Source organism: Carcharodon carcharias, chromosome 5 (genome assembly GCF_017639515.1).
Source record: "Carcharodon carcharias isolate sCarCar2 chromosome 5, sCarCar2.pri, whole genome shotgun sequence".
NCBI lineage: Eukaryota > Metazoa > Chordata > Chondrichthyes > Lamniformes > Lamnidae > Carcharodon > Carcharodon carcharias.
Genome location: NC_054471.1, coordinates 67607363 through 67628449, shown reverse-complemented (window position 1 = coordinate 67628449; position 21087 = coordinate 67607363). Strand labels below are relative to the sequence as shown.

At 41.6% G+C, this 21087-nt stretch overlaps 1 protein-coding gene across 1 annotated transcript in view; it reads left to right on the top strand.

The window, feature by feature from the left end:
- Positions 1–21087, top strand: part of mdn1 (midasin AAA ATPase 1) — a 223102-nt gene that overhangs the window by 189864 nt on the left and 12151 nt on the right. The window contains exons 90-96 of the mRNA XM_041187861.1: positions 7633–7785; positions 14604–14705; positions 16640–16841; positions 16989–17156; positions 18305–18468; positions 19341–19430; positions 20853–20968. Of these exons, the coding sequence (XP_041043795.1) occupies positions 7633–7785; positions 14604–14705; positions 16640–16841; positions 16989–17156; positions 18305–18468; positions 19341–19430; positions 20853–20968 (995 nt within the window). The remainder of the gene's footprint in view (positions 1–7632; positions 7786–14603; positions 14706–16639; positions 16842–16988; positions 17157–18304; positions 18469–19340; positions 19431–20852; positions 20969–21087) is intronic.

Genomic DNA, 21087 nt, shown 5'->3' with positions numbered 1-21087 from the left:
GTTGTCTTCTGGATGAATGTTAAACCAAGACTCTGTGACTTCTTGGATAGACGTAAAAGATGCCATGATACAATTTTCTTTGAAATAGTTCTCCCTCGTATCCTGACCAATATTTATCCCTCAATCAAAATCATAAGAATAAGTTATCTGGTTATTATCATGTTGCTGTTTGTGGGAACTTGCTGTGCGCAAATTGGTTGCAGTATTTCTCACATTACAACAGTGACTACACTTCAAAAGTGCTTTGGCTATAAAGTGCTTTGAGATGGTCTCTGATCATGAAAGGTGCTATATAAATATAAGTCTTTTACTACTGAGGATAATAGAATGGATAAAGTATCACTAGAAAATGGATCAAAGTTGCCTGAAATGAACCTTCCCTTTTCTTTACGGAGAAGTGCACAGCTTCTAAATGATCAAATGATTTGTTAATTTACCACTTGGAGAATTGCAGGGTTCAAAATTGTGCTGTGCTTTTTTGGTGTTCTTGTGGTAAATTGAGAGTAATGGAGATGAGTGATTATTTGAAAATCTAATTTTAGTTTCATTAATTTCATAAACACTATGCAAACTTTAAATGCCAGTAAACCACGGGGCTAAAAGTGTTCATAAGTTTGAACTAGGTTCTTTCTGATCATTGCGTCCTATTTTTTAATCTTTTGTAACTTCCACTGGGGAATTTTTAATTTTGAGTTTATAGTTTTAAAGCCTGTTTGGGTTATGAAATCTTACCAGATTTTGATAACTTTGGTATAAGTCCTGGAAAATTACTTAATGATTATTCATAGATGTTTACAGCACAGAAGGAGGTCATTCGGCCGATCGTGTCAACAGCAGTCAACAAAGATCTGACTACACTAATCCCATTTTCCAGTGCTTGGCCCATAGCCCTGGAGGCTATGGAAATGCAAGTGAATACCTAAATACTTCTTAAATATTACAAGAGTTTCTAACTCAACCACCCTTTTCAGGCAGAGAGTTCCAGATTCCCACCACCCTCTGGGTGAAAAAATTTCTCCTCAACGCCCCTCTTAGCCTTCTACCTCTTACCTTAAACCTATGCCCCCTAGTTATTGACCCCTCTACTAACAGAAAAATGCCTTCCTATCCACCCTATCTATGCTCCTCATAATCTTATACACGTCTATCAGGTCCACTCTCAACCTTTGCTGCTCAATGGAAAATAACCCCAGCTTATCCAATCTTTCCTCATAGCTCAGACCCTCCACCTTAGACAAGCTGAAAAATCTCCTCTGCACCGTCTCTGGTGCAATCACATCCTTCCTATAATGTGGTGGCCAAAACTGCGATGCAGTACTCCATTTGTGGCCTGACCAGTGTTTTATGCAGTTCCAGCACAACCCCCCCTGCTCTTGTATTCTATGCCTCGGCTAATAAAGGCAAATATCCCATATGCCGCCTTAACCACCTTATCTACCTGCCCTACTATCCTCAGGGATCTGTGGATATGCACACCAAGGTCCCTCTGATCTTCAGTACTTTCCAGGGTCCTGCCATTCATATTGTGGTCTCTTGCCTTGTTAGCTCTCTCCAAGTGCTTTACCTCACACTTTTCTGGGTTGAATTCCATTTGTCAGTGCTCTGTCCACCTGACCAGCCCATTGATATCCTCCTGCAGTTTGCGGCTATCCTCCTCACTATTTACCATCCTACTAATTTTCGTGTCATCCACGAACTTCTTGATCGTACCCCCTACATTTAATCCAAATCATTTATGTACACCACAAACAGCAAGGGCCCCAGTACCAGGCCCTGTGGAATCCCACTAGAAACAGACTTCCAATCACAGAAACATCCCTCTATCATCACCCTCTGCTTCCTGCCTCTCAGCCAATTTAAGATCCAGTGTGCCTCTTTGCTTTGGATCCCATGGGCTCTTACTCTCTTGACCAGTCTGCCATGAGGGACTTTATTAAAATCCTTGCTGAAGTCCATGTAGACCACATCAAATGCATTACCCTCATCAACATTCCTGGTTACCTCCTCAAAAAATTACATCAAATTTGTCAAGCACAACCTTCCCTTAACAAATCCCTGCTGACTATCCCAGATTAATCTGTGTCTCTCCAAGTGCAGATATATTTTGTCCCTCAGAATTCTTTCTCGTAACTTCCCCACCGCCGAAGTTGGACTGACTGGCCTATAACTTCCTGGTCTATCCCTTCCTCCCTTTTTTAATAATGGGACAACATTAGCAATCCTCTGCCACCTCACTTGTGGCTAGAGAGGATTTGAAAATTATTGCCAGGACTCCTGAAATCTCTTCCCTTGCCTCCCTCGAGAGCTTGGGATACATATTATCCTGGTCGGCAGATTTATCCACTTTTAAGGCCGCTAAACCAGCTAGAACATCCTCTGTCTCTCTCTTAATTTCCTCTAATATTTCAGTCCTCTGCCCTGATGTCTATACCTATGCTGTCCTTTTCCATTGTGAAGACCGATGCAAAGTATTCATTGAGGATTGTACCCACGATTTCCAGGTCCACACACACATTACCTTTTATGGTCCCTAATTGGCCCTACTCTTTTCCTAGTTATTCTCTTGCTCTTCATATATTTAAAAAACTCTTTTGGGTTTTCATTTATTCTACCCACTAATGCTTTCTCGTGCACTCTCTTAGCTTTCCTAATTTCCTTAAGTTCTGCCCTGCACTTTTTATACGACCCCAAGGGGGCTGCCGTATTGAGCCCAAGGTACCTGCCATAAGCTTTTTGCTCCTTGACATTCCAGGTTCTCCAGACTTGCGTGCCCACCCCCATTCTTTGTCTTTATGGGAACATATTTACCCTGTACTCTCGCTATTTCCTTCTTTAATGCCTCCCACTGCTCTGACACAGTTTTATCCACAAGTAGCTGCCCGCAGTCAACTTGGGCCAAATCGTATCTCATCTTAGTAAAATTAGCCTTTCCCCAGTTTAGAACTTTTATTCCTGGCCCAACTTTATCCTTTTCCATAACTATCCTAAATCTAACTGAGTTATGGTCAATATCTCCAAAATGCTCCCCAACTGATACACCTTCCACCTGCCTGGGCTCATTTACGAATATTAGGCCCAGAACTGCCCCCTTCCTTGTTGGGCTTTCTATGTACTGGCTAAAAAAAGTTCTCCTGGATGCAACTTAAGAATTTTGCTCCCTCCCTACCTTGCACACTAAAACTGTCCCAGTTAATATTTGAATAGTTAAAATCCCCTACTGTTACTGCCTTATTATTCTTGCACTTCTCTGAAATTTGATTACATATTTGACCCTCTATCTCTCCCTGACTCATCAGACTCATTAAAAGGCTCATTATTCTACTGAGCCTTTATAAAAAAAAAATACTCCCATTGAACAATCCTTGCATTTGGAGTGCTCATTATTGTTCCTGCACTCATCCAGACAAGTGGAGAGTATCGCCACTCGCACAGCAATTACATTAGTGGTTTACCTTATTCTCTACAAGCATTATTATTCTGCGTTTTGGGATATGACTTAACCAAATTAGCTGCTGGTGGTAGTAATTGTTACTCTGATGGGAGTAATAGTTTCAGTAACATGGAGTAAAGTGGCTGGGTAATGGTAGCTATGATGGCTGTTCATTAATTAGGTTGTTCATTAATTAAATCATGTCACAGTAATACACCTCTAGGTGCTTCAGATTTAAAGAAGGCATATAATTGCAAGCTATCAATAACCAATTGCCATTATTGTCTGAAGATGCTTACACACATGACATTTTTGTTTCTTGCATTTATGTGCTGGACTTTTGCCTGTAGATTCAATGAGATGTTCATGGCATGTTCCCCTCATCAACTTTTAAAAAAGAAATGCATCCATTCATGGGATGTGTGGAGGGAGCCGGAATGAGTGAGCGATTGTAAATAGCAATGGGCGGGTGAGAGGTGGACACGGAGCCTGAAGGAGGTGGTGTGTGGTGGTGGGGGAGAGGGTGGGGGAGGTGGGGTTGAAGAGAGAAGACAAGACATTTAGTCTAGGCCAGCATTAATTTTCCATCACTAATTACCCTTGAGAATGTGGTGGTGAGCCACAGCCTTGAACCGCTGCAGTTCATGTGGAACATCCACAGTGCTGTTAGGAAAGGAACTCAGGATTTTGATCCAACAACAGTGAAGGAACAGCGATGTGGTCCCAAGTCAGGATGGTGTGTGGCTTGGAGAGGAAGGTGCTGGTGTTCCCATTCACCTGCTGCCCTTTTTCTTCTAGGTAGTAAAGGTCATGGGTTTAGAAGGTTCTATTAAAATAGCCTTAGTGATTGCTGCAGTGCATCTTGTAGATGGTACATACTGCTTTCACTGTGGAGGGCGTGAATGTTTAAGGTATATGGGGTCCCAGTCACGTGAGCTGTTTTGTCCTGGATGGTGTCAAGCTTCTTCAGTGTTGTTGGACCTGCACTCATCCAGGCAAGTGGGGTGTATTCTACCACACTCCTGACTTGTGCCTTGTAGTTGGTGGTTATCTCTGGGCAGTCAGGAGGCAAATTACTCACTGCAGGATTTCTAGCCTCTGATCTGCTTTTGTGGCCACAGTATTTATATGGCTAGTCCAGTTCAGTTTCTGATCAATGCTAACCCCCAGGATATTGGTAGTGGCGGATTCAGTGATGGTAATGCCATTGAATGTCATGGGGAGGTGGTTAGATTCCCTCTAGTTGGAGATGGTCATAGCCTGGCATTTGTGGCACGTAGCGTTTGTGCTACATTTAACAGCCCTAGCCTGAATGTCGTCCAGACCTTGCTGCATATAGACAGGGATTGCTTCAGTATCTGAGGAATCATGAATGGTGCTACACATGTGCAGTCATCAGTGAACATCCCCACTTCTAATTTTATGATGGAAGGAAGGTAATTGATGAAGCAGCTGAGGATGGTTGGGCTTAGGACACTACCCTGAGGAACTCCTGCAGCGATGTCCCGGGTGGAGAAGATTGACCTTCAACAATGACAACTATCTTCCTTTGTGCTAGGTATGACACCAATCAGTGGAGAGTTTTCCCCCTCATTTCCATTGACTCCAGTTTTGCTAGAGCTCCTTGTTATCGCACTTAGTCAACTGCTGCCTTGATGTCAAGAGCAGTCACTCTCAACTCATATCTTGAGGTCAGCTCTTTTGTCCATATTTAGATCAGGGCTGTAATGAGATCAGGAGCTGAGTGGCCCTGGCAGAAACCAAACTGAGCATCAGTAAGCAGGTTATTGCTGTGTAAGTGCTGCCTGATAGCACTGTCAACAACACCTTCTATCACTTTGCTGATGATCAAGAGTAGACTGATGAGGTGTTAATTGGTGGGTTGGATTTCTCCTGCTTTTTATGGACTGGACATACCTGGATAATTTTCTGGGTAGTGTTATGATATGGCAGGTGGTATTTGCCAGGCTGACTAAATCTATAAGGGAAACTTGGCCAAGCTATCACAACAGTCTTGCAATTTGTATTTATTATGAGAAGGTTTGTGCACGGAATTCAGAAGCAATGAGTCCACTAACACCTTTAAAGATTTTAAAAATTAAATTTAAAACATTAATTAACAAAGGAATAAAACATGTACACAAGATCACAGTTATACTGTTACTTAATATTATACTAAATCCCAAAATTCCTAATTAATCAGACTCCCAACTAGACACCCCTTTAAGGCAACAGTCCAGAAATAGGTTTTAAATTTAGATAGGCAATCCAGCAAGGTTACCACAGGACCCACTCAACAGTGGAATCCCAAAGGCTTTTAACACGACTTTTGGTTACTGGAACAGCGGACTTCTGCAAAGTGGCTAGAGGCTGTTTCCCCCAAATCTGTTCCACACGGTATATCTTTTAAATCTACACAGCCACCGCTGATACAACTTTCCATCTTTCTTCCTCTTTAATCTGTAAATCTCATTGTTCCCATATGTCTTTAGAATTTACTTTTCTCATACTATAAAAGCCTCTTATGTTGTCAATATGGCCTTTTCCTTTTGGAAAAAATAAATTTAATAACCTTGCCCTATTTATCTTGTTCTAAAACTTTATCATTTTTCTTTGAAAATTCAACAACTTTTCCCCTTATCTAAAAATGCAAAGTTCATTTACACCCTATCTACTGACTTTTACCCTAGCTCACTCATTAGCATTTCAAATACCCTTTTTACATCTAACTCTTTTAAAAATTTCAACCTTGCAGTCTATCCAACTCTTAATTCGATTAAATCAGCGCCACACACATAAGCCTACCTTACAATATCCCATCGTACTATTGTGAAAAATATGATGCCAGTGTTGTACCTGTACTGGAAGAACTTGGCTAGGGGCGCAGCCGGTTCTCGACTACAAATCTTCAGTACTACTGCCAGAATGTTGTCCCTATCCAGTGCCTTATGTTGTTTCTTATGTCACATGGAGTGAATTAGATTGGCTGAAGACTGCCATCTGTGATGTTGAGGACCTCAGGATCAGCTTGATCCTGATCTTCCACTTGGCACAACTGGTTAAAGATGGTTGCAAATGCTTCAGACTAGTCTTTTGAATTGGTGTGCTGGGCTCCCACATCATTGAGGATGGAGATATTTGTGGAGCCTGTTCCTCCAGTTATTTGTCCACTACCACTGGTGTGGCAAGACTGCAGAGATCTGATATGATCCATTGGTTGTGGGATTGCTTAGCTTTACCTATCGCATGCTGTTTATGTTGTTTAGCATACAGCTAGTTCTGTGTTGTAGTCCTTCACTAGATTGGCACCTCGTTTTCAGGTATGTCTAGTGCTGCTGTAGGCATGCCCTCCTGCACTCTTCATTGAACTAGGGTTGATTGTCTGGCTTGATAGTAATAGTAGAGCTGGGGCCAGAGGTTACAGATTGTATTGAATGCATCTGATGGCCCACAGCATCTCATGGATGTCCAGTTTTGAGCTGTTAGATCTGTTTGAAATCTATCCCATTTAGCATGGTGGTTGTGCCATACAACACATTGGAGGGCATCCTCAGTGTGAGGATGGGACTCTCTGTGCACAGGAAATGTGTGGTGGTCACTCCTGCTGATACTTTCATGTACAGATGCATCTGCAACAGGTAGATTGGTGAGGTTGAGGTCAAGTAGGTTTTGTTCCTCTCTTGTTCCCTCACCACCTGCTGTAGACCCAGTTACCCAATTGTCAAACCATCGTTCTTGACTGGACATGATGATAAGATGGCAGAACTTTGATCTGTTAGTTGTAGGATTAATTTGCGCAGTGTATAACATGTTTGGCATGCAGGTGGCCCTGTGTTGTTGTTTCATTAACACTCATTTGAAGATTTAGCTGATCTCATCCTGGTCGTACCCTTCTGAGCTAGTGTTGGCCTTGTGTGTGAGTGACGTGCTGTACTGAGGTTACAGGTTGTGGTGGTGTTGGTCCATTCTTGGTCTATCACAATGCAGCTAAATATTACACAGGTTGAAAGTATATTAACTTAATCCTCGGGCCTCTGGTAATTAACATTCTTACATTCTTACATTTTTGTTCAGATCTGTTCTCATCTTTGTAAAATTAGTTGCTTTCATCACTTTGAAATCAATGAAAATGTATTATTTTTAAGCAAAGTAATTGATTTTTCTGAAGGGCGTGTCCATTTTATCTCTGTTTTTCTTTTCAGGCAGACGAGGAAACAGAAGATGACCAGGAGGTCCCTCAGTCCGAACAGCGAATGGAGCATGAAGCTGAGGGAAAGACTGGAGAGGAGAACCTTCAGAGTGATACAGCTGTGGAACTGGCCGGATCTGCATCTGAGAGAGACCAAGCTAAGGAGGTATAATTTAATCAGTCGGTGCAAGGAGTGAGAGAACATTTCCGTACATTTGCATGTCGTACGTTGTCGCCGTCATCGGTGGTCCCTCGGAATCGAGGATGACGGCCTTCAGGCTTGGTGAAACTTCAGATGACTGAGGAGCCCAATACTGGATCCACATGTTCTACCGCTGTGGGGGCACTTTGTTGTGCAGGAGGGTGGAAATCACAGCCTGAGGTTGGCTTCCTTCTCCATCCCTTTGTTGCCATTTGCCTTGCTGTCAAGTAGCTGAGCCTCAAAGTGGCTTGCACCTTGATGGACCAGGTGGTGCCTTGCCGAGTGATCAGCAGCATTCTCCTTCCAGTCAGTGGTGTTAATGCCTCTGGGTTTTAGGGTGACCTTGAGCATATCCTTTCTTATTTTCCTTTGGCTGCCCTTTGAGTATTGACAAACGGAGAGCTGTGAGAAGAAAACCTGGCGAGTGAGGTGGTTTTTGGGCATCTGGACGCAATGGCTCGTCCATCGTAGTTTGCTCCACAGGAGCAGGGCTTCAATGCTGGTAGACACAACTTCATGGAGGATGCTTGCATTAGTCTGGTGGTCTTCCCATTTGATCCCCAGATACAATGCAAGCACTTTCAAACTTGTAACAGTCTTTGTGTACTTTTTAACTTATTAACTTAAATGTTACCTATATTTGTGATGGGAAGTTTCAGCTGGATCCCATAAATGAGAAACTAACTTCACATATCCGTCTTCATTCTCTGTTTTGGTGAAACAGGCTGTGCCCGAAGAAGGCTGATTCTTGCAGGCAGTCATCTGCTGGCCTGTGGCCTAGCTTGCAAGAAAGGAATCCCAGATAGTGCACTGGCACTAAGGATTAAAGGAATAGGATGCAACTTTGCTCCATTAATAAGATTCCAGTTTCAGGCATGCTCTTGTGGAAAGGCAGTGGGTGAAGGTCAAGTCCATCTGTGGAATGTTGCAAATCCAGTCAATTTGCCCATGCTTGTGTACGTTCTGATTACTAGCTGTGGATCTTGGAGGAGCAGGGCTGAATTCAAAGCAGCTTAAGTTCTAGGGAAATCAACAAGGCAATTGTGTGGTGTAAACATTTTGCCGTTGTTCTTTACGAAGCTCTCCTGCTGAAAATTTGAAGAGAGCAGCAGTAAATGGCTAGCGTTTTTATCAAGCTGGGTGAATAGGAATTGTTTTTGATCCTTTAGGTTCCCACACTGCTGTGACCTCCAATCAGTAAGAGGTGGCTAGGCAGGCTTATAGATGGCTCTGCTGCCACATTGAAGGCACTGCACAGATAGCTGATTGGAGCTGTAGTTTTGCAGAATGGATCCGGTACCACAGGTTTTCTTCTGGGACGATGTATTAAATGAGTGTTCAGCTAAAATATGGTGAAAACCATTTGGTGTAAGGAGGTACCTTTAGGCTGGGACTCGAAACTGCAACATGCTCTTTGAGAAATGAATGATGTATAAGGAGTGATGCCTATAAATGAATGTTATTGCTCTTAAAATATCAATCTAAAGCCATTAGCTGCAACATGCATTCTGACCTGTAATGATTCTGTTGAAGGGGGCGGGGGGGTAGTGTTTTCCATGGAAAGGACTTGTGGTGCAGTGAGTAGCTTCCCCATCTCTGAGCCAGAAGCTCTGGGTTATCTTCGGGGAAAGAGATTTACCTTTGGGTAGAGAGGCAGACCTGTGGGAGGAACACCAGCTGGGCAGCGGATAAATAAAGCCCAAGGAGCAAGACCTATAGCATTGTCCCTCGGAGAGAGATCCAGTGACCTCACAGGAAAGCTGTCAGTTGATTGGCTGGTGAGTATTGCTACTTGGGGACTGAATTTAAACAACTGCGAATTTTACAAACATTAAAAATATTAATTATTAATAGGAAGTAAGTAGCTGGTGAGTCTTATCTATTTTTAAGTAATGTTTATTACCACTAATAAGTTGTAGTATTAGTAGGGTTTATCAATATTGGTAAGCTTCATTGTTAGCAATAAGTTTTATTAGTATTGGTAAAGTTTATTACCAGTAGTAAGGTTTATTAGCAGTAACAGGGTTATTAATTAATAAAGGAATGGCAGGGCTGCTCCAACCCCGAGAGTGCACGTCTTGTGCTAAATGGGAACTCCAGGATGTTTCCCAAGTCCTGGTTAACCATTTGTGATCAGTTGCAGCAGCTTGAGCTCCGGGTCTCAGAACTTGAGCAGCAGCTGGCGTCACTGCAGAGCATCCATGAGGTTGAGAGCTTTGTGGATAGCACGTTTAAAGATGTGGTCACCCCACAGCTTAGAGTATGTAACTAGATAGGAAACGGGTGACCACTGGTTAGTCAAAAAGGAACAGGTAAGCAGTATAGGAGTCCCCCTGAGTGCATCCTGCTCTTCAAATCTGTAATCAATTCAGGATACTGATGAGTGATGGTTCATTTTGGGAGTGCAGCCAGAGCTAAGTCTATGTCTACAGGTGGCTCAGCTGTACAATGGGGTACAGGAAGACTGGAAGAGCGACTGCAGATGTGAATCCAGGAATGTTTGTTGCCTGCCTGGTGCCAGGGTCAAGGATGTCACTGAACGGCTGCAGAGCATCTTGATGGGGGACGGTGAACAAAAATCGTGCTCCACATTGGTACAAACAACATATGCAGAAAGGGAGATGTGGTCCTGCAGTCAGAAGTTAGGGAGCTAGGTAGGAAATTAGCAAGCAGGACCTCAAAAATAGCAATCTCCAGATTACTACTGGGTACCAGGGAGGCGGTAGCGTCGTGGTATTGTCATTGGACCCGTGATCTAGAGACCCAGGGTAATGCTTTGGGACCTGGGTTCAAATCCTGCCATGATTCACCATGGCAGAAGGTGGAATTTGAAAAAAATCTGGAACTAAAATTCTAATGACCATGAAACCACTGTCAATTATTGTAAAAACACATCTGGTTAATTAATGTCCTTTAGAGAAGGAAATCTGTCCTTACCTGGTCTGGCCTACATGTAACTCCAGACCCACAGCAATGTGGTTAACTCTTAAGATGCCCTCTAAACAAGGGCAATTAGGGATGGGCGATAAATGCTGGCCTGGGCAGTGACGCTCACACCCCATGAACGAATTTAAAAAAACATGCTTAATCGAGTATTGAAATAGGAGGATAAAAGAGATGAATACCTAAAAAAAAAAAATGGTGCAAATAGAGCCCGGACCGAGTGCTTTGCAGATGTTTAGCTAGTGCAGCTGGGGAAGGTTTAAACAAACTTGGTAGGAGTGTGAGAACCATGGGATAATATCAGACAGGAATACCAAGGTGCACAGATCACTGAGAGAGATAGATTGCACTAAAATAAGGAATAGTAATTTAATAGGTCGGGTCAGAGTTAGAAGTAATAGTGTAAATCGGTGTAACTGTGCATCAATGTGAATGCGCAGAGTGTGGTAAATAAGAATGGTGCATTACAGATACAGATTGCCATGTGGAAATATGATGCTGTGGCTATAAAAGAGACCTGTCTCAAAGAAGGGCAGGACTGGGTGTTAAATATTCCTGAATACAAGGTGTTCAGGAAAGATAGGAAAGGGGAAAAGAAGGGGGAGAGGTGGCAGTATTGATTTAAGGAGAGCATTGCAGCGTTGGAGAAAGAGGATGTCCCAGAGGGTTTAAAGACAGAATCTGTTTGGCTCGAGCTACGGAACAAAAAAGGTGCAATTATATTGCTCGATATAGTCTGTAGGCCACCAACCAGTGGGAAGTATGTAGAAGAACACATTTGCAAGGAAATTACAGAGGTGTGAAAATTATGGAGCAGTTATAATGGAGGACTTCTATTATCCCAATTTATATTCAAATAATTATAGTGCAAAGGGCAGAAAGGGGCAAGAGTTCCTAGAGTGTGTCAGGAGAATTTTCTACAGCAGTACGTTTCCAGTCCAACAAGAGGCACAGCTTGACCTGGTTCTTGGAAATGATGGTGGGAAGCGGATCAAGTATCAGTCAGAGAACATTTAGGGGTCTGTGATCATTGTGTCATAAGGTTTAGGCAGGCTATGGAAAGGGACAAAGAGCCATCCAGAATAAGAATAATTGACTGGGGGAAAGCCAACTTCAATGGGGTAAGAATGGATCTGGTTGAATAAATTAGAGTAAAAGGTTGTCTGACACATGGGCTATCTTCAGAGAAGCTGGAGTTTAGGTACATTTTCTTGAAAAGGAAAGGTAGGGCAAACAAATTCAGAGCTCCCTGGATGACAAAGGAAATAGAAATTAAGATAAAGAAGAAAAAGTATGATTATGACACATGTCAGGTAGAAAATACAATTGAGAACTGGGTTGAATATAGAAGGTTCTGAGGAGAGGTGAAAAAGCAAATAAGAGAAGCAAAGAGTGAGTATAAAAAAAGACTTGCAGCCAACATAAAAGGGAATCCCAAAGTCTTCTATGGGCATATAAATGATAAAAAAAATGGGAAAAGGAATAGGAACCAAAAAGTGAACTTATGCATTGAGCTATTGCTGAGGCATTAAGTTAACACTTCTTCGCAACTTATTCCTTGGTAAAAGACAGATGCAAACCTGGCCATGGTGAAAGACAAGGTAACTCGGACACTACAAGGGTTTAAAATTGATAGGAAGGTGGTGGTATTGGATAGACTGTCTGCACTTGAAGTGGATAAGACACCAGGACCAGATGAGATGCATCCAAGGACACTGGGGGAAGTGAGCGTGGAAATTGCAAAGATACCGGCCATAATTTTTCAGTCCTCGTTATACTCGGGTGGTTCCAAAGGACCGGAGAATTGCAAAAGTTACACCCTTGTTCAAAAAAGGGTAAAGATAAGTCGCCATTAGGCTAGTCAGTTTACCTTCAGTGGCAGGGAAACTTCTAGAAACAATTTTGGACAAAATTAATAATCACATCAATAAATACGGGTTAATTAAGGCGAGCCAGCGAGGATTTCTTAAGGGAAAATCATGTTTAACTAACTGTCTGGAGTGTTTTGATGAGGTAACAGAGATTTGATGAGGGCAATGCTGTGCATGTAAACTCCGAAAAGGCATTTGATGCAGTGCTGCACAACAGACTTGAGCTAAACCATAACTCATGAAATAAAAGGGACAATAGCAACATGGACGTGAAATTGGCTGAGTGACAAGAAGCAGAGAGTAGTGGTTACTGGATAAGGTTTGTAGTGAAGTTTCCCAGGGGTCAGTGTTGGGACCCTTGCTTTTCCTGATATATGTTAATGACCTAGACCTTGGTGTACAGGACACAATTTCAAAATCTCTGGATGTTCCAAAACTTGGAAGCATTGTGAACTGTGATGGTCAAATGGGTGGACAGGTGGCAGATGAAGTTCAATGCGGAAAAATGTGAAGTGATTCATTTTGGTAGAAAGAACATGGAGGGACAGTATAAAATTTCAGGGCACAATTCTAAAGGAGGTATAGGAGCAGAGGGACCTGGATGTATATGTGCATAAGTCATTGAAGATGGCAGAACAGGTGGAGAGTGCAGTTAATTAGGTATACAGTATCCTGGGCTTTATTAATAGGGGCATAGAGTACAAGAGCAAGGAGATTATATTGAACTTGTATAAGACACTAGGTCAGCCTCAGCTGGAGTATTGTGTCCAGCTGTGTGTTCTGCACTTTAGGAAGGATGTGAAGGCTTTGGAGTGTGCAGAAAAGATTCACGAGAATGGTTCCAGGGATGAGGAACTTCAGAGAAGTTGGGTCTGCTTTCCTTGGAGGAATGAAGGCTGAGAGATTTGATAGAGGTATTCAAAATCATAAGGTGTGTGGACAGAGTGGATTGGGAGAAACTATTCCCACTTGTGAAAGGATCAAGAATGTGAGGGATAAAAGCAAAATACTGTGGATGCTGGAAATCTGAAACAAAAACAAAATTTGCTGGAAAAACTCAGGTCTGACAGCATCTGTGGAGATGAAGACAGAGTTAACATTTTGAGTCCATATAACTCTTCATCAGAACTCAATGAATCAAGGATGAGAGAGGACAGATTTGGCAAAAGTGATATGAAGAGAAACTTTTTCACACAATGAGTGGTTAAGGTATGGAATGCATTGCCTGAGTGTGGTGGAGGCAGGCTCAATTGAGGCATTCAAAGGGGAATTAGACTGTTATTTGAAAAGGAAGAATATGCAGGGTTATGGGGAGAAGCCAGGAGAATGTCACCTAAGTGAATTGTTCGTTCGGAGAGCTGGGGCAGACATGATGGACCGAATGGCCACCTTCTGCGCTGTAACAATTCTGTTAAGTCTCACTCCAGAACTTGATGGCCAAGAAAGATGCGTTCATAACTTGGTGAAACAACAAGTTAATAATCAATTTGTAAATCCTTCCAATATTTGCCAATGACAGGCTGTAAGAACGGGAGGGATTCCTGGTCAGCCATTCGCAGAAGATGACAGCAAAGCACTGCAATGCCTTGCCAAGCATAACCATGGACCAATTCCAGCCCGTCGTCGTCAGTGCCTTTTCAGGATGTGGTACCTGAAGAGAGAATATGTTATCCACATGTTTAATTTAGAGAATTGAAGCTCTACTTCCTCAAGCCTGGGCTTTATTGTAACCACCTCTGGTTTCAATGCTTATAATTGAGTCATTTAAAAAAAAAAACTGCCCAAAAGCATTCACATCAACAAGAAACTGAAATGTTATGCAGAAGATAAAATTACAACAGTTTCTGAATGTTAACAAAGAATCTGATATAAAACCAAAAAATAGTTACCTGCCCAAAAAACTGTCTTGTACAGCATTTGGTGAAATTCTAATAGCAAGCACAAACTTTACTTTGTTGGATCTTGCAGGAACAAGGGACTGGGGCTGCAGATGCTAACCAGTCAGAGGGTCATGAGTCCAAATTGATGGCAAGGGTTGCATCTCAAAGACAATCTCGGGACAAAACGCAGGTAAGACCACTATGTTCTACTCATAGGCAGCATTTTATTTTGACAAATGTGCAGTGGTTCAACTTCATTTATTTTTTTTAAAAAGCATATTTTCAATTATACACACTGTGCAAGAACTCTGATTGCTTTGCTTTGATTGCCTGTACGTTATCTCTAATTTAGCAATTATAACGACACAGAGTTTGGAAATCATTATCAACTGTGAATTTTGCAAGTTAACTGTCAAATTAGGTTTGTGCAAAAACAAAAATTTCACTTTCACAGTGCAGTAATGCCTTTCCTTCGCTGTACGTCACCTTTTAATGAGGTTTTCAAATGTATTGCCAAGCTATTTTGCTGTATCAGCAGGAACTGTTTCAGTGAAATACTAGAGATCCAATGAACTGGAAATTTGCTTAAAATATAACCGCCTCCAAACGACAGTCGTAAATGGCCAAATCGGCCAGGAACTTACGACATGAATTAAGGGAAGATTTTGGCATAGTGTTAATGTTGTTGAACTAGTAATCCAGAGGCTCAGTCTAATCCACTGGGACCCTGGGGACATGAGTTCAGATCCCACTAGGCTAGCTGCTGGAATTTGAATTCAATGAATCTTAGAATATAAAGCAAGTCCCTATAATGGTGACCATGAAACTATCATCGGTTGTTTTTTTTAAACAACAAATCTTCAATAATGTCCTTTAGGGAAGGAAATCTACCATTATTACCTGGTCTGGGCTGGCCCACGTGTGACTCCAGACCCACATAAATGCGGTATATACTTAACTGCCTCTGGCCAAGCAAGCCAGCCATTTCAAGGGTAGTTAGGGAAGGACAACAAATGCTGGCCTTGCCAGTGACACCCACATCCCATGAAAGAATATTTTTTTAAAAATTACTAATTTCTGCAAGTTGCCAGACAATTTTCACTGCTGCGTCATTAGCTTGCAAAAATGTCATCTTGCTCTTGACCTCCCCATTAGTTTCATGAAGTTTCTGTGTTTGCACCTGAATTGCACATTAAACTTACACTGTTACTACAAAGCCAAGACTTGTAAGTGCCCATAACAAATTGATAATTGTTTATGACTGCCATTCAACCTCCCTTCACCCAGAAACTGAACACAATTTAAAATGTGGAGTCTCATTCCTTCTGTTGTGAATTGGTGGAGATTTAAAAATATCATTTCATTTCTTTTTCCCACTTTGTTTTTTTCTCTCAATCCAGACTTTCCTCTTTTTTTATTTCTGTACCTGATTTTACATTGAATTTGCCCTCGCTCCAAGGCCTTTGTTTATTTCACAGTCCTCCAATCTCATTGGATCAGAAGATAGATTGTAGATCCTATTCATCAAGGTCCATATGCCTTGTTGCCTTTCCTAAACTGTTACTATCTTACATTTGAGTAGCTTTGTGGGCAAAAGCTTTTTTTTTTAGCTGAAAGGTGCAGGAGAAAGTCCTAAAAGGCCATATGCAAGATACCCTACTTCAAATTAAACCCATTGAATTTCTCACATACAGTACCGGATTTTGGAACCACATTGACGAATTGCCCAGAGATTTAGTGGGCTTTGATAGTGCACTCTATCTAATAAGCCACCTTAATCCATTGTTCATATAGCATAAATCTTTTAAGGAAAAATTACCATTGTGTACATTTGATAAAGTCCATCCATGTTCCTTCTGCTTATTAAATGGTGTTAACTTCTGTACCACCTTTCTCAGAATCTAGTAATGTTAACTCAAGGGGCAAGCCTATCTCCAATTCTAGGAAATTCCTTACAATGGCAATCAAGCATGAGGAGATTTTGATCTGTCACATAACCCCCTCCTCTTTATGACCCCATGTCCATAATTTAAACTGTTTCCAGGATAAATTTTATTGCAAAATATTTTACCAGGAGTTTCTTACAGATATTTAAAAAAAACTAAAGTGATATTCTTTCTCAAGAGTTTCAAGAGAAAACCTGGCCGTGCAGATAATGAAAGAACAATGGGTGATCGCAATGAATGTGCGAGCAAGCGACTCAAGATGGTGGAAGCCAACAGTGCAGCACAACCTGACACGATGCAGTCAGAACAAAAAGTGAAGGAAGCAGATGTTTATGAACATATCAAAGAAGGAAGTGATTCTTATGATGCTCAAACATATGGTAAGGTCAAAGTTCAAATTCAGAAACAATTGAAAGAAAATGTCTTCACTCCATATGCAAAAATCTAGTTTGCCTTCTGCTGAATACATTTTATGCTTCAAAATAATGTACAGCTTTTCCCTAATCTTACAAATGGCTCTTTTTTAGATGTGGCCACAGCAGAGCAACAAAATCCAGGTGGACCGGAACAGGAAGAGGAGACCAAAGAGGAGTCTGAATCTATTGAAATGGAAAGTGACCAGGAAGAGGAGTTGCAGAGCGTGGATGTACAGGAGCTGAAGCCAGAGAAAAAATCTTCATCTACAAAAGTACCAGGTAGTTAGACACAACTACTGTATACGCTAATTGCAACTTTTAATGCAAACTAACGAGTCAACTGTCTAAATTTCAAAAAGTGATCTAATACACTGAATACCTGGCCTCTTTTTAATTCGGTTATGTCATAAACCATGAGATTGCCGCACTGAAATCATTGGTTTGTTAGTTTTTACTATAACCACAGCTGATTGTGACAACTTGGGATTTGGAACAGTGATTAGTTGCTAACTTGCCTGTCTGAATTTTGGTGTTTAATTATTACTTTGAGATTTTATCTCTCTCTCTTTCAACCAAAATGACATCCTGCAATTTGGTTTTGGCTCTTCATTCTATTTCTTATTTTTTTGTGTATAAAAAGGACAAGTAAAATATTCAGTTTTCACAAGAGTCCTGTTAATTAATCTGGTCATAACCTCACCATTGTATGTGGATTTGTGTGTAAATTGGCTTTTGGGTTTCCTGAATTACAATGGTGAGCTCATTTCAAAAGTACCTCATTGGCTGTAAAGCCAATGCCATGGCTTTATGGGATCTCATGGGGCTGTGAAAAGCCCTATACAAATCCAAGGGTAGAATCTTACCAGTAGCGGGTGGGAGCAGGCTGGCGTGGGCACGGAGCCAATTGCCACCTGCGATCAGCTGCGTGTTGCCATTTTATGCACAGCCGGTAGTGCTCAGCGCTACCTGTGTGGGCGGGGGGAGGAGGGAGAGTCAGGGCTTGCGCTCTTTCGCACATACACGTGAAAGAACTCTGCAATCTCCGAGGCACGAAGCTGCCTCGGAGATTAACTGGATAACAAAAGTTTCTGAAAAATAAAGTTAAAAATTAATTAAATATGTCCCTTCATGTGACAGTGTCACATGAGCTGGGACATGTCTGTGAAATGTACAGAGTTTAATTATTAATTTTATGAAACCTTCAGGAAACCTCATCCCACCTGTGGATGAAGTTTCCTGAAAAATGCAAAGGTCACTTGGGCTCATCGCCTGCCCGCCAACCTTAAGGTGATGGGCAGCTTGGTTAACAACTTCAGTTACTTTTTTAACGGCTTAACAGGCCGCACGCCGACGGCAATATTCTGCCCCAAGCCTTCGAGATTTACTAAATTAGTCTTGTCAGTTGAACCATATCTGGTGTGTTGCAGGATCTGACAATAACCTTGAAGGAGAGTTTCAGCTTCCCAAACCTGAAGAGATGGATGCTGCAACAGATGACTGGTCAGAATCAGAAAATGAAGAGATATCTGAAAGACGCAGCGAGTCCACCATCCACACTGTGCATGAACTGCTAACGGAGGACATTGAGCAAGTATGAAAGATTACAGCATTTCTATTCAGTAAACATGATGCTCAACAGGCATGTTTCGATGAATGATGCTGATTTGTTGGACCATGGTTGGGAATTGCACCTCAAATAAGCATAAAAGCAGGCTGTTGTTTGCATATTATATTGCTAAACAGAATTATTTGTGCAAAAAAAAAAAACTTTTTTTTCCAAAACGTAGAGTTCCTAATTTTAGCTAAACTTGGACTCGAGGGAAATGGAAATGATTTAGAGTGTTGGATTGGGCCTGTCAGTCTAATCTGTATCTTTCAAGGGGGCAACTCGAACTCGTTGCAGCTGCCTCTGTTCCCCACTTGGGAAATGATCTGTGCACAGAGGAGTCAAAGAGGAAGTGAGAAAATGATAATATGTCAGCTAAACGACATTCAGTTGTCAGTGATAAAAACAAAAAAACTGTGGATGCTGGAAATCCAAAACAAAAACAGAATTACCTGGAAAAACTCAGCAGGTCTGGCAGCATCGGCGGAGAAGAAAAGAGTTGACGTTTCGAGTCCTCATGACCCTTCGACAGAACTCTCCACCAATGCTGCCAGACCTGCTGAGTTTTTCCAGGTAATTCTGTTTTTGTTTCAGTTGTCAGTGTTTGTCACTGGTATAAATATGGTCGCAGTTCACAAAACATCAATGTGCTGCAAACTAGCTAAATGACTCAAACAAAACCCCATCCTCCTTTACTGTTCTTTAGTCTAAATGAGATTTTAACATTTACACTGTACTGTCAAAGGGGTTGTCAGTTGTGATCCAGTATGGGTGGCGTATTAACTGCTGCCCGTTTGTTTGGTTGTGCCTTTGTGTTTTACCCTTTTTGAGTCAAGTGACAGGAGTCTGTTTTCTAGAGCATTGTTCCTGACCCGGAAGAGCTACGTAAACAGCTGGAAGAGCAGCTGGATGCTTGGCGAAATCAGGAGGCTGGAAATCTAGAAGAGGTAAGCAAAAGACTATCTGAATTGAGGAATGGACTGATAAAGGATGGGGACACTTTTATTTAAAAGACTGAGGGCAATTAAACCAACTTAAGAGTTTTTTTAGTCATTTTTAATTCAAATAAGTGAAATTGCAAATTTTGAATAGGTTTTTTGATTGAGGACTCGTGCCTGAGATTTCCCTTTTTTAAAATAATTCAGGAGTGATGGAAAGTGAAATCAAATCAAATCCCATCCCTTGGGCACCGGCAGCTTCATTTGATGTACTTGGCATTTTAGTCAACTTGATGTTGACTTTCCTATGTATTATGTTATGTACAAATGTCTTTTGATAACATAGGCCGGAATTTTTAGCTCGTCGGGCAGTTGTGCACCCGACTGCTCTCGCCTGCCCCTGCCGAACCCACCTGACAAGGGCAAAATCCCTGGCCATAGTTATTGTCTGAATAAATCAAATGATCCAAGAAAAGCTTATGGGAATGTAGATACTTTTGAGTATTGAATATTGCTGAAACTCTATATTGGTAAAAGCTACATGGCAACATATCTGGATTAACACCGTTTTCTCTCTATGGATAAATAGATCCTAGATTTGAACCCCTTTTACCAAGTTAAATGCTTGCAGTCAAAATTCTGAAGAGAGGGCACTTGAGCTAGTTTGGCCCTGGGCCTGGAGAGGAAAATATGCCAGGCTCATGCCTGATATTTTTCACTGATTCTTGTTGGACGTACATACATGAACAGCACTGGGCCCAGTCCTAATAATTCCCATGGACACCACACCTGAACCTATTGCTGGCCACTTAAATGTGATGCTGGGAGACTGCTGGTGCTCATTGTGCTGTACCCAAAATGAGGTGCTGCACTCAGATGAGGAAGGGTAAAGGAGAGGTATGAACAGCACTGCTCAAAATAAATTAATTCAGCAGAAGTTGACATTTTAGGTGCCTTTTTTTAAAAGGTTTTTATTTCACTGCACTATCTGCTTTTTAAAAGTGAGCTGATTTCTTCTATAACAGTTTGACTGGAGGACTTCAGCAAAATAAAAATATATAAACTCCCATTATAAATGTTTTGAGCTTTTAAGATTCTTTAACATACAGTTTTAATTAATCCCTTTTAATGGTCTCCAGCGGCTGCATATACTGGATAGTATAAGTGAAGTTTGGTTCCACAGTTTCCATCTTCAAATTCTAAACATTTGCAGCTTTCTGGTGGAGTGCTCTGGCAGTGGAAGTGGGAGAATTCTTGAGCTATCATTCCTTGGGACATTTGTGTGTTTGCATTCGCACAAGAGTCACAATTCTGTAGAACAGATAAACATTTGCCTGCCAGTACTGGGAATGTAATTGTCAAAATGTTCCAGTTTTTTTTTAACTATCTTCTGACATTTTCCTATTTTTCTTTTTGATCTCCTCTTACCAGGAGAAAGCTTCTGCTGAGATGTGGCAGCAATATCAGGCATTGACAGCTCCACTGTCACAGCAACTGTGTGAACAGCTTCGGCTTATACTGGAACCCACCCAGGCATCTAAACTCAGGTCAGTGTACTTGTCCCTTTTTTGTTTCCTATTATTACGGATGTTTGTAAGTGGAATTTTTTTTCCCGGTCAATGAGCCCTCTGGAATCAACATCAGCAGATGATGAGCAGTTTAAGAT